This window comes from Cyphomyrmex costatus, unplaced genomic scaffold (genome assembly GCF_001594065.2).
Source record: "Cyphomyrmex costatus isolate MS0001 unplaced genomic scaffold, Ccosl1.0 scaffold199, whole genome shotgun sequence".
Classification (NCBI taxonomy): domain Eukaryota; kingdom Metazoa; phylum Arthropoda; class Insecta; order Hymenoptera; family Formicidae; genus Cyphomyrmex; species Cyphomyrmex costatus.
In genome coordinates, this window is record NW_017276028.1 from 927,430 (window position 1) to 952,023 (window position 24,594).

The window sequence follows — 24,594 nt, forward strand, 5'->3', positions numbered from 1 at the left end:
AGTGAGTGGGGGGGGGGAGATTGGCAAAGCAGATTTCCGAATACATTGTGCACGCAGCCTTAACTCCGCGGCGGCGTCGCTCTCGCTCCCCGGCGACCGGCGTGCCCCGGCGGGTCCGTCTGCGAGATCTCTATCTCGCTTCACGGGAGAGGTTTCGCTACTCGCTCCGCGTGCCTCGACTCTCTCATTGAGAGTCAGTCAGTCAGTCAGTCAGTCCGCCGGAGCGACGCGGTTCGCGCGCATCGTTACATACGTATATCGCGCGCCGTTCTCGCATAAGCGAGAGAGGAAAGTTCGCGCGCCTCTCTCATATACTCTTCCTCTCGTCCCTTTCCCACCATCTCACCCTCCTTCTCGCTCGCTCTCTCTCAATCTCTGTTTTACCGATCGAGGGGGTAGACAACCGTGCGTTGAAATCACCGCGGGATCTCTCCGGTATATATATCTGCCCGCGCGGAGGAGACGTGTGCGCGCGCGCGCGCGCCCCGTGAAATCCCCCCCGATTTCACGCGTCGGATCGCGCCAACGGCACGCACGCCGGCACGTTGAATAAATACATTTTAAGAGAGACGGCCAGGAACGGCGGTTGCCGGGGAAGGGACACCCGGGCTTCCTCACACCGGTGTGCGCGCGTAACACACCTGGTAGCGGCGGCGGCGACGACGACGACGACAGCGGCTGCGGCGGCAGCAGCGGCGCGGGCAATTATGCGATCGGCTGCGGCCGCCCTGGCCGCGGCGGCGACGCTCGCCCTGGCCCTCCTCCTGGACGCGGCCCTCGCCCGGCATCAGCATCGCTCCGGGAACCCCGGCCACAAGCCGTCCGGTGACATCTCCCTCTGGATCGACCAGCAGCAAATTAAGATGTTTAGCGGTATACAGTTCACAGATGTTGAGTGAATCGCCCCTCGGATTTCTTATTTTCTTCCTCCCCCCCCCTCTTTAGCTTCATATGTGACCCCCTTTCTTCCGCGTATCATATCGCTCGCTGCTCCGCGATGCTCCGTTATAAATTTCATATGTTATACCTTTGATGAGTTCGGTGCAAAAAGTATCGTTAAATAAATACAGAATAGAAAAAGAATCGATTGATATTCGTGATATCGGGTTACGCCAATGACGTTAGAAAAATGATTATAAACATCAATGTAAAACTGAAACTATTTTTGGCTAATGCAGGGCTTGCAATGGAAATATACGCGATTGCGGAGGGCCGAGTACTGGCTTATCTTTTAGATCCAGAGTTTGAGAATAAACTGCCGATTATCCCAAGCGAGGTGTCGCACGTGAATTTCACGTGGAAGTCAGGAGTAAAAAAGTACTATTACAACTTTTTTCGTTTAAAGTCGTACGACGAGAGCATCTTGAAAACTCCATCGATCACGATCAAAAAGCAAGGACGGGTGCCTAAGAGACCGAAAGGTAAAGATTTACTGTCAATATATCTCTCAAATATATCGTTTCCTCACGTCAAAAGTGATACAACTGAAAGAAACATCATTTCGAGTTGTTATCGTCCTGGCGAAAATAAAAATCGGAACGTAAGTCGAGTATAAGAAAAGAGAGTAATAGAAGCGTAAACGCAACTTATAGAAAGCAAAAATTGAAACAACAATCAAATGTAAGAAAAAAAAACCAAGTGTAACACCTCTTTTCGTTATTTCAATTTTTGCTTCCTAGAAGGAAGCTTCCTTTCGTTTACTCTTCCGTTACTCTTCACTTCTTATTCGATTTATACTCCGATTTTTATTTTCGCCAGGACATGAATGAGTTAGGTAAACGTACCCTATCGATCATCAAAACTATACACTGATTTAATCTGAGTATAAAAATGGAATATTTCGAATTATAAAATACTAAAGTGTATATTGCGGGATTTCACGGTTTCTGTATTTATATTAAACACATATCTTTACGTCAATTTGTGCACGATAGCTTTGATATGCGCACTGAGTGCGTTATCGAATTCGTTATAACTAACTTTCGTAAAAAAAATCGTCAGAAGATTACAACTAAAAAAGTATGAGTTTTTAAGGGTTGTAAAACGAAAATGACATTTCATCGTGTTAACAATATATTCTTTTTGCCGATATTTTGTGATTACTTAGTCAATAATTTCGTATCAAACTGACAAAAATAGTTTTTTCCCTTTTATGTGGGAAACTTAGTTTTTTGAGTTGTGTCACTTTTAAAGTAAATTAAAAAAGAATGCTTAAGGATGTTTAAAAAATACAAGCTTACAAATTTATAAATTTACAATTAGTGTCATTACTAATTGTAAGTTCGAAAAATCTTAGTGTAAAAATTAAATGATATTATTATCAATACATTTTGCAATACAAATATGAATAGTCATTTTTTAGCTACTCTACTGAATAATTTTGATAAAATTGGCGTCAAAAAGGCAAAAAAGGATTTTGAGGATTTTCATAATGTTGCAACACCAACAGCAAATTTTATTTCTAAATTTCATTTATATCACACGAAAGTATCAACTTTTAGTCGTAAAATGCATTTTGTTTCGTTTCAAAACAATTTTTCCAGTAAATAACTCGTTTCATGTAATATATAAAAAAGGCATTTTATTCTCTCTCTCTCTCTCTTCATCTTAATACTGCATTATGTGAAAAGATGAAAAGTGCTTTTGTATACTTACATAATATAATTACATTATATAAATATAAATTATATAATATTATATAAAAAAGGGTTATCGGTTGTCCAATGTTATCAGTATGTCAAAATTATTAATACAGGTAATTAAAAATTGATACTTTCACGTAATATTAATAAAAATTGTAAAAAATTTCTGCTAATACCGTACATGAATACTTTCAAAATTATCGTTTCTTGCATCTTTATAGCGTCATTTGTTTTAATGCGAACTAATAATCGAATAATGTGTTTAGCAGATAAAAATACATCAGAAATAACTATCTCACATTATTCAGAAAGAAAGATATAAAGAAAAAGCTTTTTATTATCCAGTAATATTGGAACTTTATAAAAAAAAAAAAACTGAATTATATTATTACTGTTAAGAATTTATTTTATAAAGCACTCTAAAATAAATTCCGTTAAGTGCAACAGTATATATGTTAAAAAATATTACGAAAATGTTTATCACTAAAAAAATTAATAAATCAAGACCTTGCAAGACAGAAAAAGATTGCTAGAATCTATAAGTATGAGAAAAATGTTCACGATTTTTTGTTCGATAATAGTTCTCGAGTGAAAACCTACAAAATTCAAATAATCGTAAATTGCAATAAAGTCTTCGTCTGTCTTGCTGATGCAGTTATTTTTCGCTTAGCATCAATGAGTGTTAACGTGCTAATAGCGTTTTCGTTTGTCAGTCAAAGTGTATTTAGACTTCGGAGGCTGAATATATCGAAGTCTAATGCACGTTCGGCTTTTATCGCGCGATAAAATGTCATTTTCACGAATAAATCGCGCTTACTGTTGGATGTAGCTTTACCGGCATCACGTTCTATGATATGTTGAAATAATTCTGTTGCACACGCCCGCGATCGCAAATCCGACCGTTTTGTTATTAACTTTTATCTCTCTACGTGATGTTGCATAAGTGCCGTGCCCTGACGATTCTTGTTTACACAGTCAAAGGTAGATATCTTTGTTGGCGTGTGGTGTAAAATCTACCTGATCTATAAGAGAAGGCGTCGAAGATATTCTTTATATAGACACATTCTTTTGTATCGGAATTTGTTTTGCTTGAAGAATATTTCGTTCGGTCGATTCAATCTGAAACGAGTTATGACGAGTTATTATGACGTTACATTTGCAAAGATTAAATTGCCATCGCTGATTTTTGAACGAATTTTCATGTTTATTTGAGGTATTAAACGTAGTCATTCATAAATACATTAAGAATAAATATTATCAGCTTGTCTTGTCCTGTAAAAAGAAATTTGACTAAATCTGTAGATTGCATACGATTAGAAAAGTATCATCTTATCTATTAACTACAAGACATGTTTCCGATTCCATTTATCGAAATAGAAAGCGCATTCCCTGATTTTTAATCGTATATACAAAGATAATTATATTTATGTTTTTCAATAAAATATTTTTGCATTTGTGATTATATAATTTTGTTATCTTTACTGTAGAACGCAGTGTGGAAGTTTGATCGATAAAATCTGAAACGCCTCTTGATTCTCGTGCAATTAGAAGAAAATATTTTTAGTTCTCTCTCTTAAATATGTTTTATAAAAGTAGTTTTCTCTCAGATCGAGTAAATATTATGTCACGTAATGCCAAAGAGATCGAACTGCGAGAATCAAAACTCAATAATAGGTCTATTAATTTTTAACCATATATTTTTTAAAATTAAAATTAAATTTAAAAGAATTGTATTAAAATTTGAATAAACATTCCGATGGTGTGAAAATTAAGAGTCAAAATTAAAGTGAGAAACGCTTCGAAAGTTGAATGAGATAGGAAATATACTGCAGAAAATTCAGTTGCATGGAGCAGATCTCACCCTGTTTGTTTTTCCGTTGCAGATTTCAGCATTCTCTTACCTTGCGCCGGCAATTCGGGCATAGCGCAATTCGGGATCAGTCTGATGATCGAGAACCTCAAGGGGAAACCTCTAAACGGGACGCCCCTTCGTCTCAGTTTAAGAAAAGAATGCACCGTGCGCGGTGAGTCCGTCAGTCGCGCCCACGATCACCACCTCTTCGCTCGCACATACAGTTCTGTATCAGCAGTAATTCATCGCCTAATTTGCTGCATGCTCTTAACCGATGCGGGAGAGGCAGTCAGGAATCGACCGGATCTCTTCCTCGCCTCGCGAGGATGTTGCATCGCGGCGCGTAAACGGCGCGCCCACGAAATCCGGTTCGCGCATGGTTCATTCGTTCCGACTGGCTCTCCTCTTTTTTATTTAATCGACAGCATGTACCTGATGCGCGTATGAGCGCACGTTTTGATACTTTGTAAGAGAAAGATTATCTACCTGTACCTGCTCTCGCCTGCCGACCGGAACGATGGGTCCGATAATTGTGCGAGGGAGGCGCATCGAATCTCCGCCGCTCCACTGCAGTGTCTGTGGGAGATTTATGGATGTTACGTCGTTAAACGGTTGCTCCGAGCCTCGATCATCGCGACGAGATCCCGGTCCGAACGAGGATGCTTGCGTTTGTCAAGGTGTCAAAGGGAGTAGCGAATCGATTAACTTTCGACTTGGACCTTTTCCTAACGCCCTCGTAAAACTTGCACGTGGCTAATTTTACACGCGCACTCGTGTCTCGTCACGTTACAAAAAGGAGCACCTCGAAGCGTCTTGAGGCATCAGTTACTTACTAAAACATGAGGAAACAAAAGGTTTCTTTGAGAGTCTCAAAATTTTCTCCAGTTCCTAGGGACGCACGTGTTCCAATAACCTTTGTTCGTGTTTATTCATGTTAAATGAGAATTATTCGAGAAATGTTTAATCAGCGATGAAAATCATATTCGGTCAAAGCAGATTTTAGTGCCTATAATAATATTTTTTTGTAAACTTTATAACTGCTAGTTCAAGTAAATTGCGCGCCAATTATTCATAGATCTTGAAACACAGTCCTATATTGAAGCTGAAACGAATTGATAAAACGCCTGCACGGAATGACAGATTTAATACTATAAGTTCTTTACAATGTTTAAAAAATGCTCATTAGCATCTCAGTAATGCTAAATTAATTTGTAATATTACGTGGTCCAGCTTCAGTCTAGAACTATGTTTTAAGACCGATAAACAATCGGTATACAATTTACTTGAACTAGAAATAGTAGAAATTTATATAAAAATATTAGTAGACATTGAGACTCGCTTTAACTGAACAGAGGGCGGTATTCATAGTTTATTCTTAAATAATTTCTTAAGATGCTAATATCGCTTTCTAATTGGTTCATGATATCTTAAGACTATTTAAGACAATCCTAAATATAAGATCCGACTATGTATACCGCCTATCGTTTTCTTATTTCAGTTTATTACTGACAAAAAATGCACTGAATCATTTATTTAGTATAAGAATTAATTTGACTAACATTTAACTAACATTTTTCGAATAAACAATTTTATTGAGTAAATATTTATTTACTGGAAGTAAATGTTAATTTATATATAATATTCAAATAATTATTTATTAAAACTTAGTACATCTTTTCTCAGTGCATGTTACTGTGCATTATAATACTAAAGAAATAACGCAAGAGAAAAAGAGATTTTAAAACATAATATTTTAATGTTGTGCCTAAACAACGGACCTCAATTTCGTGCACCCATCGCCGTTCGCAAGGTGGACTGCTTTTGTTACCGTAAAAGCATAGATTCTATTAACGCTATCTTATAGTAATACAACTATCTTGTGATTACGTTAATTACAATTGCAAAGTGTTGAGTAATGTCAATCGTTCTTCTTTTTGATGTATCAGGCGTATTGAATGAAGCAAGTGTTGCTAATGAGTATCGGGAACGAGCATAATTTCGGTAAACTCGATTTCCAATGCTGCATGTATGTACGTGAGGAAGGATCTTATTACGTCGGATTTCGTTTATCCTCAAACAAGGTTTATTAACTATTATCGCGTGCGGCATGCAAATTTGAACTCGATTAGAGAAATTATGCCAGTGCTAAAATCCTTGCTTTTCATTTTGCAATTTAGCAATTAACTATTGTTATCGTCTGATGTTCGGAAAATACTCGCTTTGGCTTATATTAAAAAAAATTGTTTTCATTAAAATATTACCTCAGATCGGTTACTTTTTTCCGTTTTATACGCTTGTATTTTCTACATTAGCATTCATTTTTTTTTGTTTTATTTTGTCCGACGCTTTATTTATTAAGCGTTAGCCAGTTCTATGCTTCCTCGAGTCATTGTTCGTCCGCGAATTATGAATTAAGTGCCTAATTGCCTACTTAATGCAAAAGAACGCACGAGTCTGCTCTGCCTTCTCGGCGTTATTCTCAGCTCTCTCAATCTCTGTGCATTCAAGTTACTAATCATTAAGTCAAGTATATGTTTATCTGCTATTAAAGTACTTTACATACATAAATATCTTGATAATATCGAGGATTGAAAGGATTGTTCAGCACGATTGAATTTATTATATAAATCATGAATGAGAAAAGACTAGCAAATAACGATCCACGTGACACGTAATTGTTTTCATCTTCTCGAATTCAGATAGAGGTGACAAATATGATGCTCTCGAATGTTTCGTATAATCGCTTCTGCGATAATACATCAATGATAATTCGTAGCATAGCAGATTGAATGTGCAAATGTGAAATAATTAAATATGTATATATTTAAACATCGAAGTTTTCTCTTTCGACAAGTAAAATTCAATCGAAAGAAACCCATGGTTTGTATATATACAAACCATGATATATGAGATAAACAAATGAATTATATTTATTCAGTATTGTATAAATTAAAATATATTCTTTTTTTATGAAAAAAAAAAAATATATATATATATATATATGAGATAAATATATAATATTAAATATATAATATATTGTATTGAATTCAATTCTATGATTAATCATTAAGTTTTTGAAAAGAAATTCGCGATTAAATCTGCATGAAATTGCGTTAGAAGAATATCTTATCAGATTAACTGCGAGATCGTAATCGGTTCTGTTACCGAAATATTTCTCGTGTTTAATCGTACAAAGATAATTAATAAACATGTGTTCATATTTGCGTATTTGTGTAATGTATTTACATCACGGTAATATTCCATTTTTTTTTAACTGAATCTTTATTTTTGCAGAGCCTAATCCTGGTCCCTGCCCAGATGGTTATCTAGGTCCTAATTGTAAAACAGCGCTTTGTTATCCGAATTGTATGAATGGTGGTAACTGCACAGCGCCAGGCGTGTGTTCGTGCCCGCCAGGATATCAAGGTCCTTACTGCGAAGGAGGTATATTAAATTACATAAACATATGATGGAAAAAAGTAGAGTTCGCTCAAAAGAGATAACATTAAAAAATGTTATTTTAATTTTCGAAATATGTGCAGCGAAGTAAATGTTACGTATATCATTAATTTATCTCTTCATATAGCTCCTATCGATTCGAGTATTTGTCCAAGCATGTATCATATGTCTAATTTCAAGAAATTTTTTGCATAGAAATTTGTATTTAACTTGCCGAGTCAGTTTATGTTTCACTTCTTGATCATCTCTAAGCACATGTTTTTCAAATGATATTCTCCAAACTATCCAAAAAGACGAAAAAGCGAGAATACGAAGTCAGAGATGTAGTACGTGCTCCTGAATTTATTTTTTCAATAGATACAAAAACTTTCCTATAGTTGTGTAGAGCTGTATTATAAAAGTATGAATGAGCATTGCAACAAATTTTCGATGAATAATCTATCACAGTTTTCGCAAAGTTTAAGCAATTTAAATGGTAAAAAATCCAGCATTATATATTTCATGTGAATAAAGTTGACAAGGAGGAATCTATTTACGTCTAAAAACGTATGATTATTTGTCTAATTTCATACTTTCAGATTTCTAACTTCTTAGAAAGATCATTATCACAAAAACATTTTATATCAAATCAGGAAGTAGAAAACGAGACGTAAGACTGGTTCAGCAATTTAGATACAAATGCTACGCAAAAGATAGATCTTAAAATATTGTAAAATGGAACAAATATTTAAATTCTGTCTATTGAGAAATTATGTGAAGAAATAATGGTAACCTTTATTTTTTTTTTGGGTACATATAAAATTTTTATTTCTTTCAAGTGGATTTTTTTGGAATTTTTTCCTTAAGGTCATCACACGTACAAAAATTTTAGTAGCAATCGTAAGGTCTTAAGCAAATCGGCCAATCACAGTTTAGCGTATTAAAATGTAAAATCGTAATCTTGATTGTGATTGGTCGATTTGCTTAAGACCTTACGATTACTACTAAAATTTTCGTACGTGTGATGGTCTTTACACATATAATATATTACTTGTACAAGTCAATTTTAATTAATATATGTATTTTACATAATTTATGAAGATTCACTTGACTACATGATAGTGTTTTTATTTATTTCTACTTAATTTTAAATTGCATTACTTCTATTAAATAAGTTCATTTTTCATAGAACTAGCGTGCGCCTTCCATATCTTTCATCTATTAATATTATTTTGATTATTTTAAATATTAAATTGTTTTTTTGCTAATATTTCAATAATAATAGTATTTAGTAACTATTCTTTTTCGATCGATTTTCTTGCCGTATTCGTGATTGAAACATTGTACCCGTTGGCACACCCCAAATAATATATAATCTCACAATTTTATCATTTATTATAAATAGATTCAATGTAATCGTTTATATCTATCAAATTAGATATATCAAAATCAGTCTCTTAACACACTTCGTGGTACACATGGATTTTTTTATTATGGATTCAATTCATGAAAAAATCAGTGATTAAAAAATGCTCTATTAAACTCGGGATGTTCCGAATATTATTAAATTAATACCGTAGTACTATTAATAATTTATTAATAATAATATTATAATTAATAATAATAATATTACATAAATTACAACGCTATTTACAAGTAACAACTTTAATGTTTTTAAAATCTTTAACGTTTAATCTCGAACACTTGCAGATATATTCATATCACTTTAACAATTGAAATAGCTGTTTTGCAGCCGCATTTGATCACATTTGTCAGAGCTTGGTAAAACGGAGCTTGCTCGGCGCCGTGATCTATACCCGTATCATGATGCTGTTGTTCTTCATCTCGGAACTTCTTTATAGTTTCGAGTATCTCTTCGTCCACATTGTCGCTATTCGCCATCAACGTACGCAACTGATCGTTGTAATGTTCAACGATCACAGTCTCCACTGCCACAGTGCACGCCATCGCTGCTTTCTCACCCATGAGAGCAGTACCGGCACCCAGAGCGAATCCGGCGATATTCAACAGTGGGGTGAGGACGGTGGGTCTGACTCGATACTTGCGAATCAATTCCTCGAATTTGGCGTGGTGTCGTTTCTCTTGATCCCACATGTGCTGTATAGTCGGTCCAATCGCCGTGTTGCCTGTGATTTCGCAAAAAACCATTAGAATTCTAATCTATATCCACATTTATACATTATGAATTTAGATAATTATACCTAGTACGGCCATTTGTCCGGCGTATATTCTGTCGGCTCCCAATTCGCCAGCATGATCGATTCTTATCATCGAATCTAGCATTTTTTTAGACGAACTCCTGCCTGCTAATGTACTGGCCAATCGTATACCCACTCCTCTGACGTGTAACATTTTTCTGTAAAATTTCAAAAAGTTAGATTCTCTATTGCTACTTATGAAGACTGATTACACCAAATAATTTCAGGTATCTGCACAGAGAAATGTTTGAATGGAGGAAAATGTATTCAAAAAGATATCTGTGAATGCCCAAAAGGCTATTTCGGCTTGCGCTGTGAATTTTGTAAGTACAACAACGGGTCTCAAAGAACATTTTTAAATTATATAAAATTTAGAAAGGATATAAAATTAAAAAAAAATTTATTATGTTAAACAATTTTTTGTTTTTTCAGCCAAATGCGTTATTCCTTGTCTCAACGGAGGCAAATGCAAGGGCACTAACATCTGCAGATGTTCAAACGAATATAAAGGCAATCACTGCGAAATTGCAACCACACATATAACGTCACAACGTTCAACATGTAGCAAGCCGTGTAAACATGGAACCTGTCAATCAAATGACACATGCCTCTGCGAAGCTGGCTGGTACGGAAAGTTTTGTCATAAAAGCAAGCCATGGGCTTAGACTAATGGAGTATTTTCAACGTTATTATTATTCGTACCAACTGAATCCTTTAGAAAGCGACATCATTCTAAAATCACTAGATGAAATTACGGCAGATTGTGTTTACATATATTATCCTAAATTGTACGAAGAAACAAAAGTCTATGGGTTCGTAGAGAAAGAATCTCGTGATATTAAAATGATTCGAAGAGATTTGTAGTGTATTCTTGTTTTTATTTGACGTGAAGAGAAAAGCATTAAAGCTTTCATAAGATTTAGATCCAAATCTCGATTGGTAACTCTAGTGTGATGTAAAATTCATAGTTTCTAATTTACTCTGTCTCAGATGTGATATGTAAAGAGCTGCTTTATGCCATTTTACAACATTATTGTATTTAGTTAATACTACTTTTATATTGTAGTTGTAACAATTGTAAAAAAAACAAAATAGGAACAAAATGTATTTTCTGTCATGGTTTCAGAAAGCATAACTATGAAATAATTCAGCATTGTAGTAGTGTGCCTGTGATGGACTTCTTTCTTCTATATTATCTTTTTCTGTACATCTTAGAATATAGATAAATAAATACGATTTTATTATAAATTGCGAAAAAAATGTGAATTTTGAAATAAGCCAAATAACTTTAAGCCTATTCTACAATGTGCATTTTATTTTTTGTTTTTTACTATTTTGTATATTTTGTCTTTTTGCCTTTTATCTGGTTTTACGTTTTCTATCGTTGCAACTAATTTAGTAATACTTTGCATAAAATTTATTAGCTAACTAAAATGAAGTAATTACCCAATGAACAAATTTGTGACTATTTCTTGTAATTGGATTATTCTTGATCATATTCTGTAAATGATTATGTTAGGAAAATTATGTTGAGAAAAGGTCAATAATTAAGAGAGAGCAAAAAGAAGTTATTAATATTTTCTTATTTATTCAATGAGAATTATAAAAAATAGAACGAATATACAGGACTCTTAGTATTAAAAATTGTCAATGAAATAAAAAAGCAATTAAGAGTCAATATTATATGTGTGAACTAATAAAACATTTAATATATTATAAATTAAATTGACTTTTGTTTGCGTGCGCATTTATAGTGTGAATTTTTTAGTTTATTTTTATTTTATTTTAATTTATATTATATTAAATGTTTTATTAGTTCACACATATAATATTGACTCTTAATTGCCTTTTTATTTCATTGATAACTATAAAAAAAAAGTACGTTTTGGGACCACAGGGCCTTCTTCAGTAATTTTTGTAAATAATTAGGATATACATTGATTGAAATGATTAATAACAAGTTTATGATGGGGTAAGTATGATGGTTTAAATTGTTGCAAAAGTGTAAAACAAAGAGAACGGTTAATCATTCGACATTAAAATCTTGTTTTTTTAAATGTCAACAGAATTGCCATCTATTTTGGCACATAGGTCATCAAATCTTTGGTGTCAAGCGAAGAAAAGTTGAGAAATGAAGTCAAAACTAAATTACCTGTATGATATAACTAAAATTTATTTGTTTAGTCAATATAGAAATATCATACATTAATTGTTATCAAATTAAACATGTATATTAATCAATTATTGTAAATTACCAAGAATTAAACTTTTGTGAAGTAGTCAAATTGTAGAACATTGAAATATATTATATGATAAATTGAACAATAAGATTAAAAACGTGTATAGAAAATAGAATATCGTTATACAAGAATGTCTAATCTGGTGGAATGTATATATTAAAATAATCAAGAAACAAACATCAAGAGGAACACAATCAAGTTCGTCAAATTTATTTTTGTTAAACACCTGTTTTTAATAAATATGACTCATATCAAGATATTCTTAAACTGTAAGTAACTGTAAGGGCATCTCCACACAATTTTTTAGAATTAGTGACTTGTAACAATAACTAGTTACTTTTTAAGAGAGAAAAAACTATAACTATTTTATACAAACTTTTCTCATTTTGCTTACTTGTGGGTGTTCTCTAGAAAGAGACACATATGATACAATGAATTATTTACATTCTTGGCAATGTTAAACAAAAGATGATATGATCACTGTGTTACGTTCTCTCTCTCTCACTGGAAAGAGTGGAAAGCATCATATTCACAATGCAGTCTAATTGAATATATTATTGTTAACAAGAAATTCTATCGTTTAACATACAGGTTTTCACTTGATAAATTATCGATAAAATTAATCAGAGTTTGGGTCAAAGTTCCACGCTAAAGAAAACATACGTTGCACGTAGTTGAATAGTCGAGTTCTAAAATTCTATTCCAACGTGAGACAGCAAGATACATTAGATAGGGAATAGTGCGTACTTGAACGAACGTGGCGCTGACATTTACGAGGGGTGGACTTTCGAGCGGCGAGAACAACGTCGGATGGTGGTCGACGAGGAAGACGGACGACGCTGGGCGACGCCGGAGGTAGTCGGAGATCCCAGACAGACAGCAGAAACGGGTCGCGTCGCGGAAGAGAGGCACAAGAAGAAGAAGAAGAAGGATGATGCCGGAGGCAGGTAGGTTATGGTCGTCCGACATTACGTCGTGCCGCGCTGCGAACGGGACGGCCAGTGTCACGTGTCCCTCGGACCAATGGCGGCGGGGGTAGCTCGGTCCGCCATGACGCGTGCCCGAGCGATTCCCGCCAATCGCGCTATACCAAGCTTGTATATATGTACATGGCGTTGGCGTTCTCCCGGATCGCTGCTGTCGTTGAGCGGATTTCGACGGGAAAACGGTGAGTATCGGCGCGGGTGGGCCGCGAACTCGGCGCGCGGACGATCGGCGATCGGCATCGGGCGCGCGCGACCTTCTCGCCGTTCGCGAAATCGTTGCAATTTCGCATCGTCTGCTCGGGTGGACCTGCATCGCGCAGACTCGCCCAAGATGGCCGGTACCGTGTCCGCGTTTTGTTGTGGTGGTGGTGATGGAGGCCCGCCGCCGCTCGTCGGTACCGATCGATACGCCCGCCGCCAAGCCGAATACCGGCCATGGCGGCTGTCGTTGTCGTCGCGCGTCGCGCGTCCTGAGGTAGAACGCGGCAAGTGGCCTCGCGTGTTCGCCGCCGCACGACCGGCCATCACGGGCTGACGGGGATGATAAGCGCGGGCGCGACCGCGTGCGCGGGGCGTGGTGCGAGAGCGTAGCCGAGGCGGTCGCCTCCCCGCAGACGCAGAGAGAGAGCCCTAAGCCCTCCCTTGAATCTCCACTCCGGCGGGAACACACCAAGGTGCGTACGCAACTCGCGATCTTCTCACTGGGCCTGCTCCTAAGGCTGCCGCGTTACCGAGCAGCCGTCGTGAGCTGCTCCGCTATACCCGCGGCTACCCGGAGGTGGTGGTCTCTTTTGCGTGTGCCCTGCGCATTTTCATTGCCCCCCCAAAGTATCGGCCCGAATAAACGCGCATATCCCCGCGGTCTCCCTCTCTTTCTTTCTCTCCTCCTCCGTCTCCCTCTCTTTCTCTCTCTCTCTCTTTCTCTCTCGGTCGTCGCTTTACGCGCGCGTTCTTTATCGCCGCGTTGTCTTGTTGTTGTCACCTGCTGTCTCCCCGTTCGTCAACTTTGCGTCCGCGACGCAATGCCGCGAGGTGAACGAGAGACGCGGCGGCGGCGGCGGCGGCCACCACCGCTGTCGTCGCCTACCGCCGTACCTCTCGACGCCCTCCTTCATGCCTGCGGGGGTATTCGCGCGCTAACTCATCCATCGGGAGAAATGTGCGTGCGAGACGCGGAAAGTCTTCCATCCGTCGCCTGCTGGTACCCGCCCGCCGTCCGCAGCTCGTCACTCGTGCGAAATGTACATACCCCAGATTTACCTCTCTGCGTACGTTTTTCTTTCCCTTCCTTTCCCCTTCCTCCGGAAAAGGAAACACGTGCTTGTCGCCTTTCTTTTTTTGCTCCCCAGTTTCGGGCAAACGATGTATACGCGAGACGGACGTAAACATGCAGAGAATGTTAAGAATAACATAGCAATATACAGTCAATGAATCAAGAATCTTGATTCATCTTTTACATGTTCAGTATTTCTCAATTACTTTAATGACGCGATTGTACCCTGTACAGAAATCTCATTAGAGAACTGTTTTAAAGGTACTTCCATCATTTCAGGCTAAGGTGATGTGAAGGAGAAATTGAAACCGCCGAATTGACGACATTTCTTCTTTCTACGGGGTTATTACAATATTCAAGATACCTCCGAAACGGTTGACAAATCTGTAAAGATGGTATCCATGCAAGATGCGGAGACTAGCACGATGCGCAGGCTGTCAGACGACGATGACGATGATCCTAGTAGTGGATCTGAGACCTATGAGGAAGGAGATCTGCTTTCGGCTGCAATGGATGACGATGTTACAGCTCAACTCGCCGCAGCAGGTTGGCAAATCAAACACATTAATGGTGATTTCCCATTTTTTTTTTCGCTTTTTTCACTTTTTTGTTTATTACCTAACCACCTTTATTTACGGATCAAGCAAAATATGCAGGATGCATTATCTTTCTGCAAGTGTTATTTAGCATTATAGCTAAACTTTCTGCAAAAATACTAAATTTCAAGTAAGAGAATTTGATGCTTCACACAAATAAACACACACGTGTGTATATATATATGTATGCATATAAATATATCTACACAAAAATATACACTGTACATAATATAAAATGACTTATTAAAATCTGTAACTTTAACCTAAGTATGACATATTTTTAGATATTTATTTGAAAAATATTTTATTTTAATGTTACGCACAGAATAATGAGAAAAATTGACATTAAAAGTACCGGTTTTTTTAAAAAAAAGTTTTTTTATATAAATATATATATATATATATATATGTGTGTGTATGTGTGTGTGTGTATGTGTGTGTGTGTGTGTGTATGCGCGCGAGCGCGCGCGCGTGTCGTGCGTGTATATGTGTGTATACACAATTTGTATTTTTGAATTATTATTTGCAAAATTATTTTACAATAATTGTTTATGGAAGAGCTATTTAAATAAAAATATATAATTTACACTGTAGACTAGCATGATGATATGTATACATTTTTTTGTTTTACTGATGAATATTTTTATCTCTGATTTATGCATTAATAATTTGACTATTATTGTGTGCATTTTGCCCTGTTTGTGTGTTTACTTTATATTATTAGTGTTGAATCACAACGGATTGTATTCATAATTAATAGTTAAGACAAGATTTTATTGTGAAAATTAAAAATCAGAATATTTTCTTGAATTATGTTTTCCTTATTTAAATAAAATAGATTGATGTATTATAGTGAGAGAAAAATAAATATGATGACCAATATTATAAAAGTAATTCATATTTTTTTCAATTAGAGAGAAATAAAATAATTTAGATAAGTAAAATATTTCTCAGTTTTTGAATACAGTCCAATATTTTTCTGTATTTTTATCCAGAATAGATGAAGTATCTTACTTTCAGGTTCTATTTCTAGGTATAGAATTTTCTGTTTAAAAAATTTTTTTGATCTTGTGTTAAACAGATATATTTCACACACACACACACACACACACAAAACTTTTTTTCGTTTTAATGTGATTATTTGAGAGGGGATCAGTGTAATACCAGTAAATATCATAATTATTCAATCATTATGTTCATACTTCTTAAATAAAGTTTGATTTTAATCACATTTCACTTTCATTGTTGCTTATGCATCTTTATTTTGTATATATTGGAAATATTATTACTTACCTCTTTGTTATGCCAATGTTATGCAATTTTTTGCTGTATAAATATATAAAATATTTATAAATAAAAAAAATAGAAAGCAAAACGGGATAATGAGTATGTGGCGTGGTACTTATTATTAGTTTTTTATTGTACACAAATTAGTAATGTGCATAACGTATTTTAGTTAACGTAATGAAATCCAACGAATGTTTCAGTTACGCCTGGAATCATTTTGGGCGAAAATAAAAATTAACACTATTTAATTCCATGCTTTTAAATGAAAGGTGGATCATTAATTAATTGTCAATTTCAAAGGTAGAATTCTTCACTGTAGTTAAGAAATAATATGAAGGAAACTAATGATGTGGCATATTATATAGTGATTTATGTAACGGTGTAACACAAATTTATTATTAGAAATCAAACTGATCTGATAACCAAAAAAATAGAATTTATCTGAAAAGTTCAAGAGTATGTGAACGTGTCATCTTCGTTAACATTTGCATATAAAAATGTAATGATTCACTGTGTTACACTGTGTCCTCTATGTCTCTTGCTGGAAAGCATCTGAAGAAAACTTTGATACAAATGTAAAAGTTCACAGTTATATAGTCATAATAAGTCAAATAATAAAATTATAATTGACTTGTTCGAGTATCAAAGATAAAATGGTAACATGTAAAAACCGAGGCGTATGCTGAAAAGTGGTCGTTCGAATTGTATAAAAGTTTTACATACTAATGTAAAACATGAAAATAATAAATAAATCAAATACATATGAGAATAATAATAAATATAGGACGCGTTACACTACCAATTCACACATTAAATATTGCGCTGCACTCTCATCAGCTTATTTTGTTTTTAACTTTTATTTCAATATCGAATTTTTTTATTTTTTTCTCTATAGATAAATGTTTATGTTATTGAACATTTTAAAAAATTTATGAAACTTTTATTTTGATTCTTGCTTATATTGGCATATCAAGAAATGTAATAAAACGAAATATTTTTTTGCATTAACAAATCTTTAGGACCAGTAGGCGTCGCCGCTGCAGCTGCCATTGTATCAGCCAAGAAACGAAAACGACCTCATAGTTTTGAAACTAATCCCAGTATCAGAAAGAGACAACAAAACAGACTTTTAAGAAAGCTTAGAGTAAGTGAAACTCTTATGTGAATTTATGTATATATAGGCTCTGAAGAATATATCAGTCAAAAGAATAAAAAGAAATACTTACAAAGCCAACACTGAAAGGACATGTGTACATATAAATTTATTCTCGTATTACAATAACGGAACCATTTTGACCTACAATTTGGTTCTTCAATATACAAAATTCAAATTTAATAGAAATATAAATAATACAATAAAAATCACATAAAATATGAGTGAAATACAATAATCAAATTTAGTAAAAACTCTGTATTTTAGTTTTTTGATACTTAATTCTGTATGACGGTTCTTATTAAATTTGATTTTTGTCCTTTATTTTATACAATTTTTAGTATTATATATGAATTTTATATATTAATATAAGCTAAATCGAAGATCAAAACGCGTTTACATTATTGAGAACAAATTTATGTACACACACGATATTGACAAGTATTTTATATATTTTTTTGATTTAAATTCCCTCATAATTTATTAATAACATATTTTTATTATTAGTTACGTTCTTATATTTCCGCGTTTATATTTATTTTAATAAAAATATATTTTAGAATTTTGCAATATCATTATCGAACTGTTTACAGCAAACTATTGACGAATTTGCTACCCGAGTTGGACAACAAGCAGTAGTGTTAGTGGCTACGCCAGGTAAACCAAATAGTAGTTACAAAGTCTTTGGAGCAAAGCCCTTAGAGGATGTAGTTAAAAATCTAAGGACCGTTATCATGGAGGAACTGGAGAACGCACTCGCGCAGCAAGCACCGCCGCCCGTGCAAGATGATCCGTCATTATTCGAATTACCACCGCTTATAATCGATGGTATACCGACTCCGGTCGAGAAGATGACACAAGCGCAACTTAGAGCGTTCATCCCGTTGATGTTAAAGTATTCTACAGGCAGAGGTAAACCTGGCTGGGGAAGAGATAGTACGCGACCTCCTTGGTGGCCTAAGGAATTACCTTGGGCTAATGTCCGAATGGATGCGCGAACGGAAGACGAAAAACAAAAAGTACGTAAATTCGATAAGTATATTTTTAATTATTTCTTTATTGTATCATTTTGTTCCAATATCTTCAAATATTTATACATTTTTTTCATTATTATACAATCATTACTTAAAAATATTAAAAATATGCATACAAAATATACAAAAGAATAAATTTCTTGAAATGTAACTAGATATAATTTAAAAAAAATATATATATATACATATATATAGTATAGTACAAGAAATAAATTATTTTTTCATTTTTATACTGTTTTATATATTTGATAAAAGATATAACGAACACAAAATACTTGAATTTATTGATTAGATGTTAAACGTATGAATTGGGACAGTGCAATCCATTACAGATCTCTTGGACTCATGCGTTACGGCAAATTGTAATAAATTGTTACAAATATCACGGAAGAGAAGATCTTCTACCGGCGTTTAGCGAAGATGACGATAAATCTAATACTCTACTACAGCAAGCGACGCCTCATTCCTCGTCGCATCCATCATCGAGCCAAACACAAAATGGAGGACAGTCGCAACAGCAACAGACGGTGGGAGTTGTTCGTCTGAACAGCGCGGATTCATCTAAGGGAAACTCTTCGCCAGCACAAATCATTGCCGCGTCTCCCACAGCTCTTGCCACTGCCACTCAGGTGGGAGTGGATGGAGTTTATAGAAAAATAGAATTTTTTAAACAGATCTAAAATAACATGAAATAATATGAATTTTTGATCCCTATATATTCGCTAAAACAATGCATTTTTATATTTAGAAAAATAATAACTTTTCTTTTTTGTTTCGAGTTTTTTTAATCTTCGGAGAAATTTTTGATTTTTATTTGTTTCTATAGTCTGCATTCTTATTATAGAAAAAAAATCGAAAATTTGATACTGGCATATTCTTTACAAAGTTGTATTTCCATTGATATATTTGGTTTCCCTTATTTGAGTTAAATCTTTTTTCCATATAGTTCATAATTGAATATATATTAAAATATATTTGTATAATCTTCATTTAGTAATAGAACATTTATAAATCAGTCATTTATATTTTAAAATTAAAATTCTAATTGAAGAACTCATACTATAACAATGTTCTTTGATTCAGAGCTGCATTTAAAAGCATTATTCACTGTCATTTTTATGCACAATGTAATGTGCTGTACAATTATAACACAACTACTTTATCAAGAATGTTTGAAAATTTTGAACTGAAAAATTATAATTATTTTTTTATGATTATCTTTTCTTTTGGTACATTTTGTTCTGTTTATTGTTTTAATTTTCTTAAAATATTTATAAAATGACAGCCCATGGAGTTTTGAGATGCAGCCATGATGTCATGATATGTATATGTTTACTTATCTGTGACTTACAATTGTTTAACAGATGACAGCCCAATATCCAACAACTGTATTGCAGACAATAACCAATCCAGATGGAACAGTTTCTATAATACAGGTGGATCCTAGCACGCCGATTATTACGTTACCAGATGGTACAACAGCTCAAGTTCAAGGAGTTGCTACTGTAAGTTTTTTCAAAAGTATAAGTATTTAATAAAATAAAAAAATGTTAAGGATCTTTTGAAAACTTGTTGATAATATAAACTTTTTTACAAAATAGCACGTAATGAGGTCAATGTAACATCCGATATAAAATACAGTATTTATTTTACAATATACATACATAAAATATATATTAATTGTACAGTGTATTAATATAATTAAATCGATATACAGTGATATATGAATTCGATCGTTCCATGCATATACAAACAAATAGAAATATTAAAGGTCAATATATATATAGATGTAAAATCAATATAAGAAGTATATGAACAAGGAATTATAAATATCGTCAAAAGATTACTGTTTATAATAGAAATATTACGTTTTTCATATTTCTAAGATTATTTTCTGAGATTATTAAAGAATATAAATTAAAATGAATGCAATAAATATTAACAAAATATTAGATTATAATAATAATATAATAAATCGTCGAACCTATACTATAGATAATACTAGACGTGACAATAGTCTTAATATTAAATAAAAAATAAAACTAAAAAGAAAATTTATGCAATATTATATAATAACAAAGTTTTCGATTGCATTTAGATCCATACAAGTCAAGGAGATGTTCAGGCGCTAGCGGAAGTAGCCGGTAGTACAGAAGGTGGTAGTGTAGCCGTCGATTTGAACACCGTTACAGAAGCAACGTTAGGTCAAGACGGCCAGATCATCCTTACCGGGGAAGATGGACACGGTAAAACAGTTTTTTATAGGCTCTGCACTGTCGCCGGCCAGGAACTACTTGAGCAGTGACTCGTTTTTATTGGTCCCGGATCTTTTTTTGCATGCTGTCTGCTATGCTCCAATCAAGAATCATGTCTATGTGTTTATACTACTTTGTATTACGAAGTAGGATCTGGACTAGTTAATGTATTTGCCTCGTATTGTGTATATATATATATATCTAGAGTAATTTTATATAAATGGAGCTATGCACATTTTAAAACTTTGTTCTTTGAGAATCCATGGTGCGTTTATATATAACTTATAACACGGAGAAGTGTGTAAAAGTATTAATCGTAAATATTTGCACTTCGAAATGTGTATAAATTGTATAAAAAAAAATACGTCCATACATTATTATTTGTTACTTTATTTTGATTTTGGAACATTTTACGTAAGATAACAGCATTTATTTGTGATATAATATGCATGTAGATACTACTGTTCAGCGATTACGTGCACATAACATATATTTGTGTATAAAATACAATTATTCTATTACTATAGTATCTGTATGTAAGAATTATTGCAGTACTCCTACAAATTTTTTTACTGAAAAATGTACGTACAAATAACTGCAAATATATCGCCAATGGATTCTTAAAATTTTTGACTCAACAATTGCTAAAACAATCCGCTATCGCAATTACGATGACGGAAGAAACTGTTGTAACAATTATATTTACTATTGAAAATTGGTTTACTGACTTTAATTAAACGAAGAGAAATAAACTTGCTGTATATAGAGTATTTTTTGTTGATGTACCATTATTTTTATACATTATGTGCTAGCAGCCTGTGTTTAAGCTGCTTGAAATAAGTAACATATCGTGCTAACGTTTATATGCTTTTCGAAAGTGTCATGTGAAATGTGTGATTTTTGAAATTTTTATTTCTGCAAACGGCTTAAACACTCGCTATCCCTCATAATAGTCTTAATTTTCTTAGATAGATCGTATTTCAATTTTATGTTAAGTTAAAGGGGCGTACCAAAGAATTATTGAGTTATACTAAGTATATCGGTTCTTTCTAAGCACACCCTTTAACTAATGGTACTATTTTTGCGTCTTTTAATTGTTCAATATTTATGCAATATGCAGTTTTGCTTTTATCAGCATTTTGCTTTTAACTGGCACACAGCGGTCTCGCAGACCTCTGTTTAATTCCTTTTGTTTTCCTTATCCTTTAGTCTGAAATCGATATGTACCTTCCATTCTGTAGTGATATAAATAATTTTGTTTTAATATTGGTTTCTTCGTTTGTGAATAACTACAGTGATCTGATAGACCGCGTCATGCCAGTTATAAAAAAATAAAAGACGCGTTAAATTAAGGATTAGTAATCCAATGGATGTTCTTTCGTATCGTAATCTAGTAGTTATTGATTGTTACGATAGAATTTAAAATTGTCGAATGAAGAATGCGTAGTGAAAACAACACCACTTTTAATCGTGCACAGACCGTTTGGTTCGGTTTTAGCGCTTTGCAAACAGCTTCTTGACGTTGTCGCATTGTGAGTATAATTTATTTGAGATATTTGTGTAGCCTTTCTTCTATCATTTTCTAGTTTGGAATACAGATGCAATGGGCTCGTTGTGAGTCGATCTTGAAATGCTTATTATACCTTTGTTTCAGGATATCCTGTATCAGTCTCAGGAGTAATCACAGTGCCAGTGTCTGCCAGTATGTATCAAACTATGGTCGCCAATATACAGAGTGATGGCACAATGCAAGTGGTAACGCCGATGGTTCAAGTACCCAAAGTTGAATCAGGAAACGGAGACACCACCATTGAGGCTGTTACTATACAAGGTCACCCCATGACGATGATAAATGCCGCTGGAGAACATCAGGTTCTTCAAGTAATATCGTTAAAGGATGCCAATGTTCTAACAAAGACCATGCAAGCCGATATTAAGGACGAGGACAGTCAACAACAACAAACTGTGTCTAGCCCAGAATAAACATTTTAAGTGTAATCTAGTTAATCTAAAAGAATCGCTCCGTACCACATGTACATGCTATCAGTGCATTATGGTGATATACGGAAGGTATAAATGTGTGAAAGAATTAGTAATGATTGGTGTTGTGTTTTCTTTTTCTCTTTGAGTCCACTTCTGTGTAGCGTATCTTGCTGATTGCATCGTCGTTAAACAGTGGTTATATTTGAAAATAAGAATGAATGAATGAATTGATTAAATTAAGAATAGTCATATTTGTATTCAAGATACATCATAGACGCTTGAAGGTATTCACTTGCAATCCAATTTTTCGGATATAGTATTAATTTTCAAAGAGGTCTATTGTCGTATCAGGATGCGTCTGTTTTCAAAGATAATTATTATCTATCGCACTGTTTACTGGAAAATCATAATCACTGATACTTTTGTGTATTTTCCAGTACTGCGTGAGTTAAGCACATATTTTCTAGTCTTATAGCCAAGTTAATACATGGGAATACACACCAAAAACTAATTCTTTTATTAATTTGTTAATATTTCCTATGGAAAAAATGAAAACATTTATACTTAATTTCATATATTAATCTATCATGTAAAGCTCGATTATTTCTACAATGGCAGTAGAATTTATTCAATTTTGTTAATAACATAAGATAATCTTTTTTTAAATTTAACGCAGGTATAAAGTTTCCCTGCAGATATTAAAAGTAAAGGAGAAAATTTTCAATTTTTCTGTGCTATATATATTTCCAACGAAACTGATTTTTTATATTTAAAAAAAAATTGGTTAAAAAACAATGTTCAGACATAGTCAAATAAATTATATGATCAATCTATTCGAACGTTTGAGCTCGAAGTTTGGTCTGATCGAATCGTATGAGTAAAAAGATTATCAAGATGACTTTCTTATCACTGTGTAATGGTGTGTATATATATATTTTTAATATGTATTATATATACATATACACACACATATATAATATATATATACATATACACACACATATATAATATATATATACATATACTATATATATTTAGAATATATATATACACTGGATGTTTTCGCGCCTGCGAAAACGTCATACTTACACTAAAAGAAACTATTTTTTTCTTTTGCAAAATTGCGTCTGACAAATAGTTTTTGCAGGAGAGCAGGTTGAAATTAACGAATAATAAGCGCTTTGATCTATGTGGCGCTCAGGGCTGGCGCGCGCTCCTCGTTCACTTGTCAACCTATTTTCACTATAAAACAAGGAACAATTCTGATGTTTTAAAATATTTCGATCTTAAAGAGCCGATTTTTTATTCTGCATTGAAAATAACATAAACTTTTCAAAGATATTAATTTTCTTAAATATGATTTAATCTACAAATTATATGGAACGTATTATATGTATGTACATTTTAGAAATAATTTATCGATTCTCTCTAAAAAAAATTTTTTTAAATATTTTTATAACAATTATCTGCAATCAACAGCATAATTTTTAAATAATTATTTTCTTTAAATATTTATTTTAAATTTTTAATTTAAATATTTAATTTAAATATTTAGTTTAAATTTTTGAGTTAATATTATACCACTTATTTTTCTATATTTATATTATACGTACACTTTATCCAAGGTTGAGAATGA

The 24,594-nt window shown here is 33.9% G+C and overlaps 3 protein-coding genes across 5 annotated transcripts; 2 read left to right on the top strand and 1 right to left on the bottom strand.

Annotated features, from left to right (window-relative positions):
- The first annotated feature begins 707 nt into the window (after positions 1-707).
- shf (WNT inhibitory factor 1) lies at positions 708-10,903 on the top strand. The gene is made up of 6 exons (XM_018538859.1): positions 708-873; positions 1,179-1,421; positions 4,526-4,666; positions 7,789-7,938; positions 10,379-10,474; positions 10,584-10,903. Exons 1-6 carry the CDS (start codon positions 708-710, stop codon positions 10,814-10,816), a joined length of 1,029 nt encoding a protein of 342 aa, XP_018394361.1. The 3' UTR covers positions 10,817-10,903.
- Coq7 (ubiquinone biosynthesis protein COQ7, mitochondrial) lies at positions 9,634-13,418 on the bottom strand. The gene is made up of 3 exons (XM_018538861.1): positions 13,139-13,418; positions 10,155-10,309; positions 9,634-10,079 (listed from the first exon to the last, which is right to left on the bottom strand). Exons 1-3 carry the CDS (start codon positions 13,159-13,161, stop codon positions 9,649-9,651), a joined length of 609 nt encoding a protein of 202 aa, XP_018394363.1. The 5' UTR covers positions 13,162-13,418; the 3' UTR covers positions 9,634-9,648.
- Positions 13,419-13,723: 305 nt separating this feature from the next.
- Positions 13,724-22,958, top strand: ewg (DNA-binding protein Ewg). 3 transcript variants are annotated; one of them, XM_018538856.1, is made up of 8 exons: positions 13,724-14,051; positions 14,930-15,220; positions 17,553-17,677; positions 18,280-18,705; positions 19,038-19,349; positions 20,085-20,225; positions 20,819-20,966; positions 22,630-22,958. In XM_018538856.1, exons 2-8 carry the CDS (start codon positions 15,043-15,045, stop codon positions 22,956-22,958), a joined length of 1,659 nt encoding a protein of 552 aa, XP_018394358.1. In that variant the 5' UTR covers positions 13,724-14,051; positions 14,930-15,042. The 3 variants fall into 3 exon arrangements, with proteins under 3 accessions (XP_018394358.1, XP_018394360.1, XP_018394359.1); XM_018538858.1 differs by having other exon boundaries at positions 19,038-19,247; XM_018538857.1 differs by having other exon boundaries at positions 19,053-19,349.
- The last annotated feature ends 1,636 nt before the right edge of the window (positions 22,959-24,594 follow it).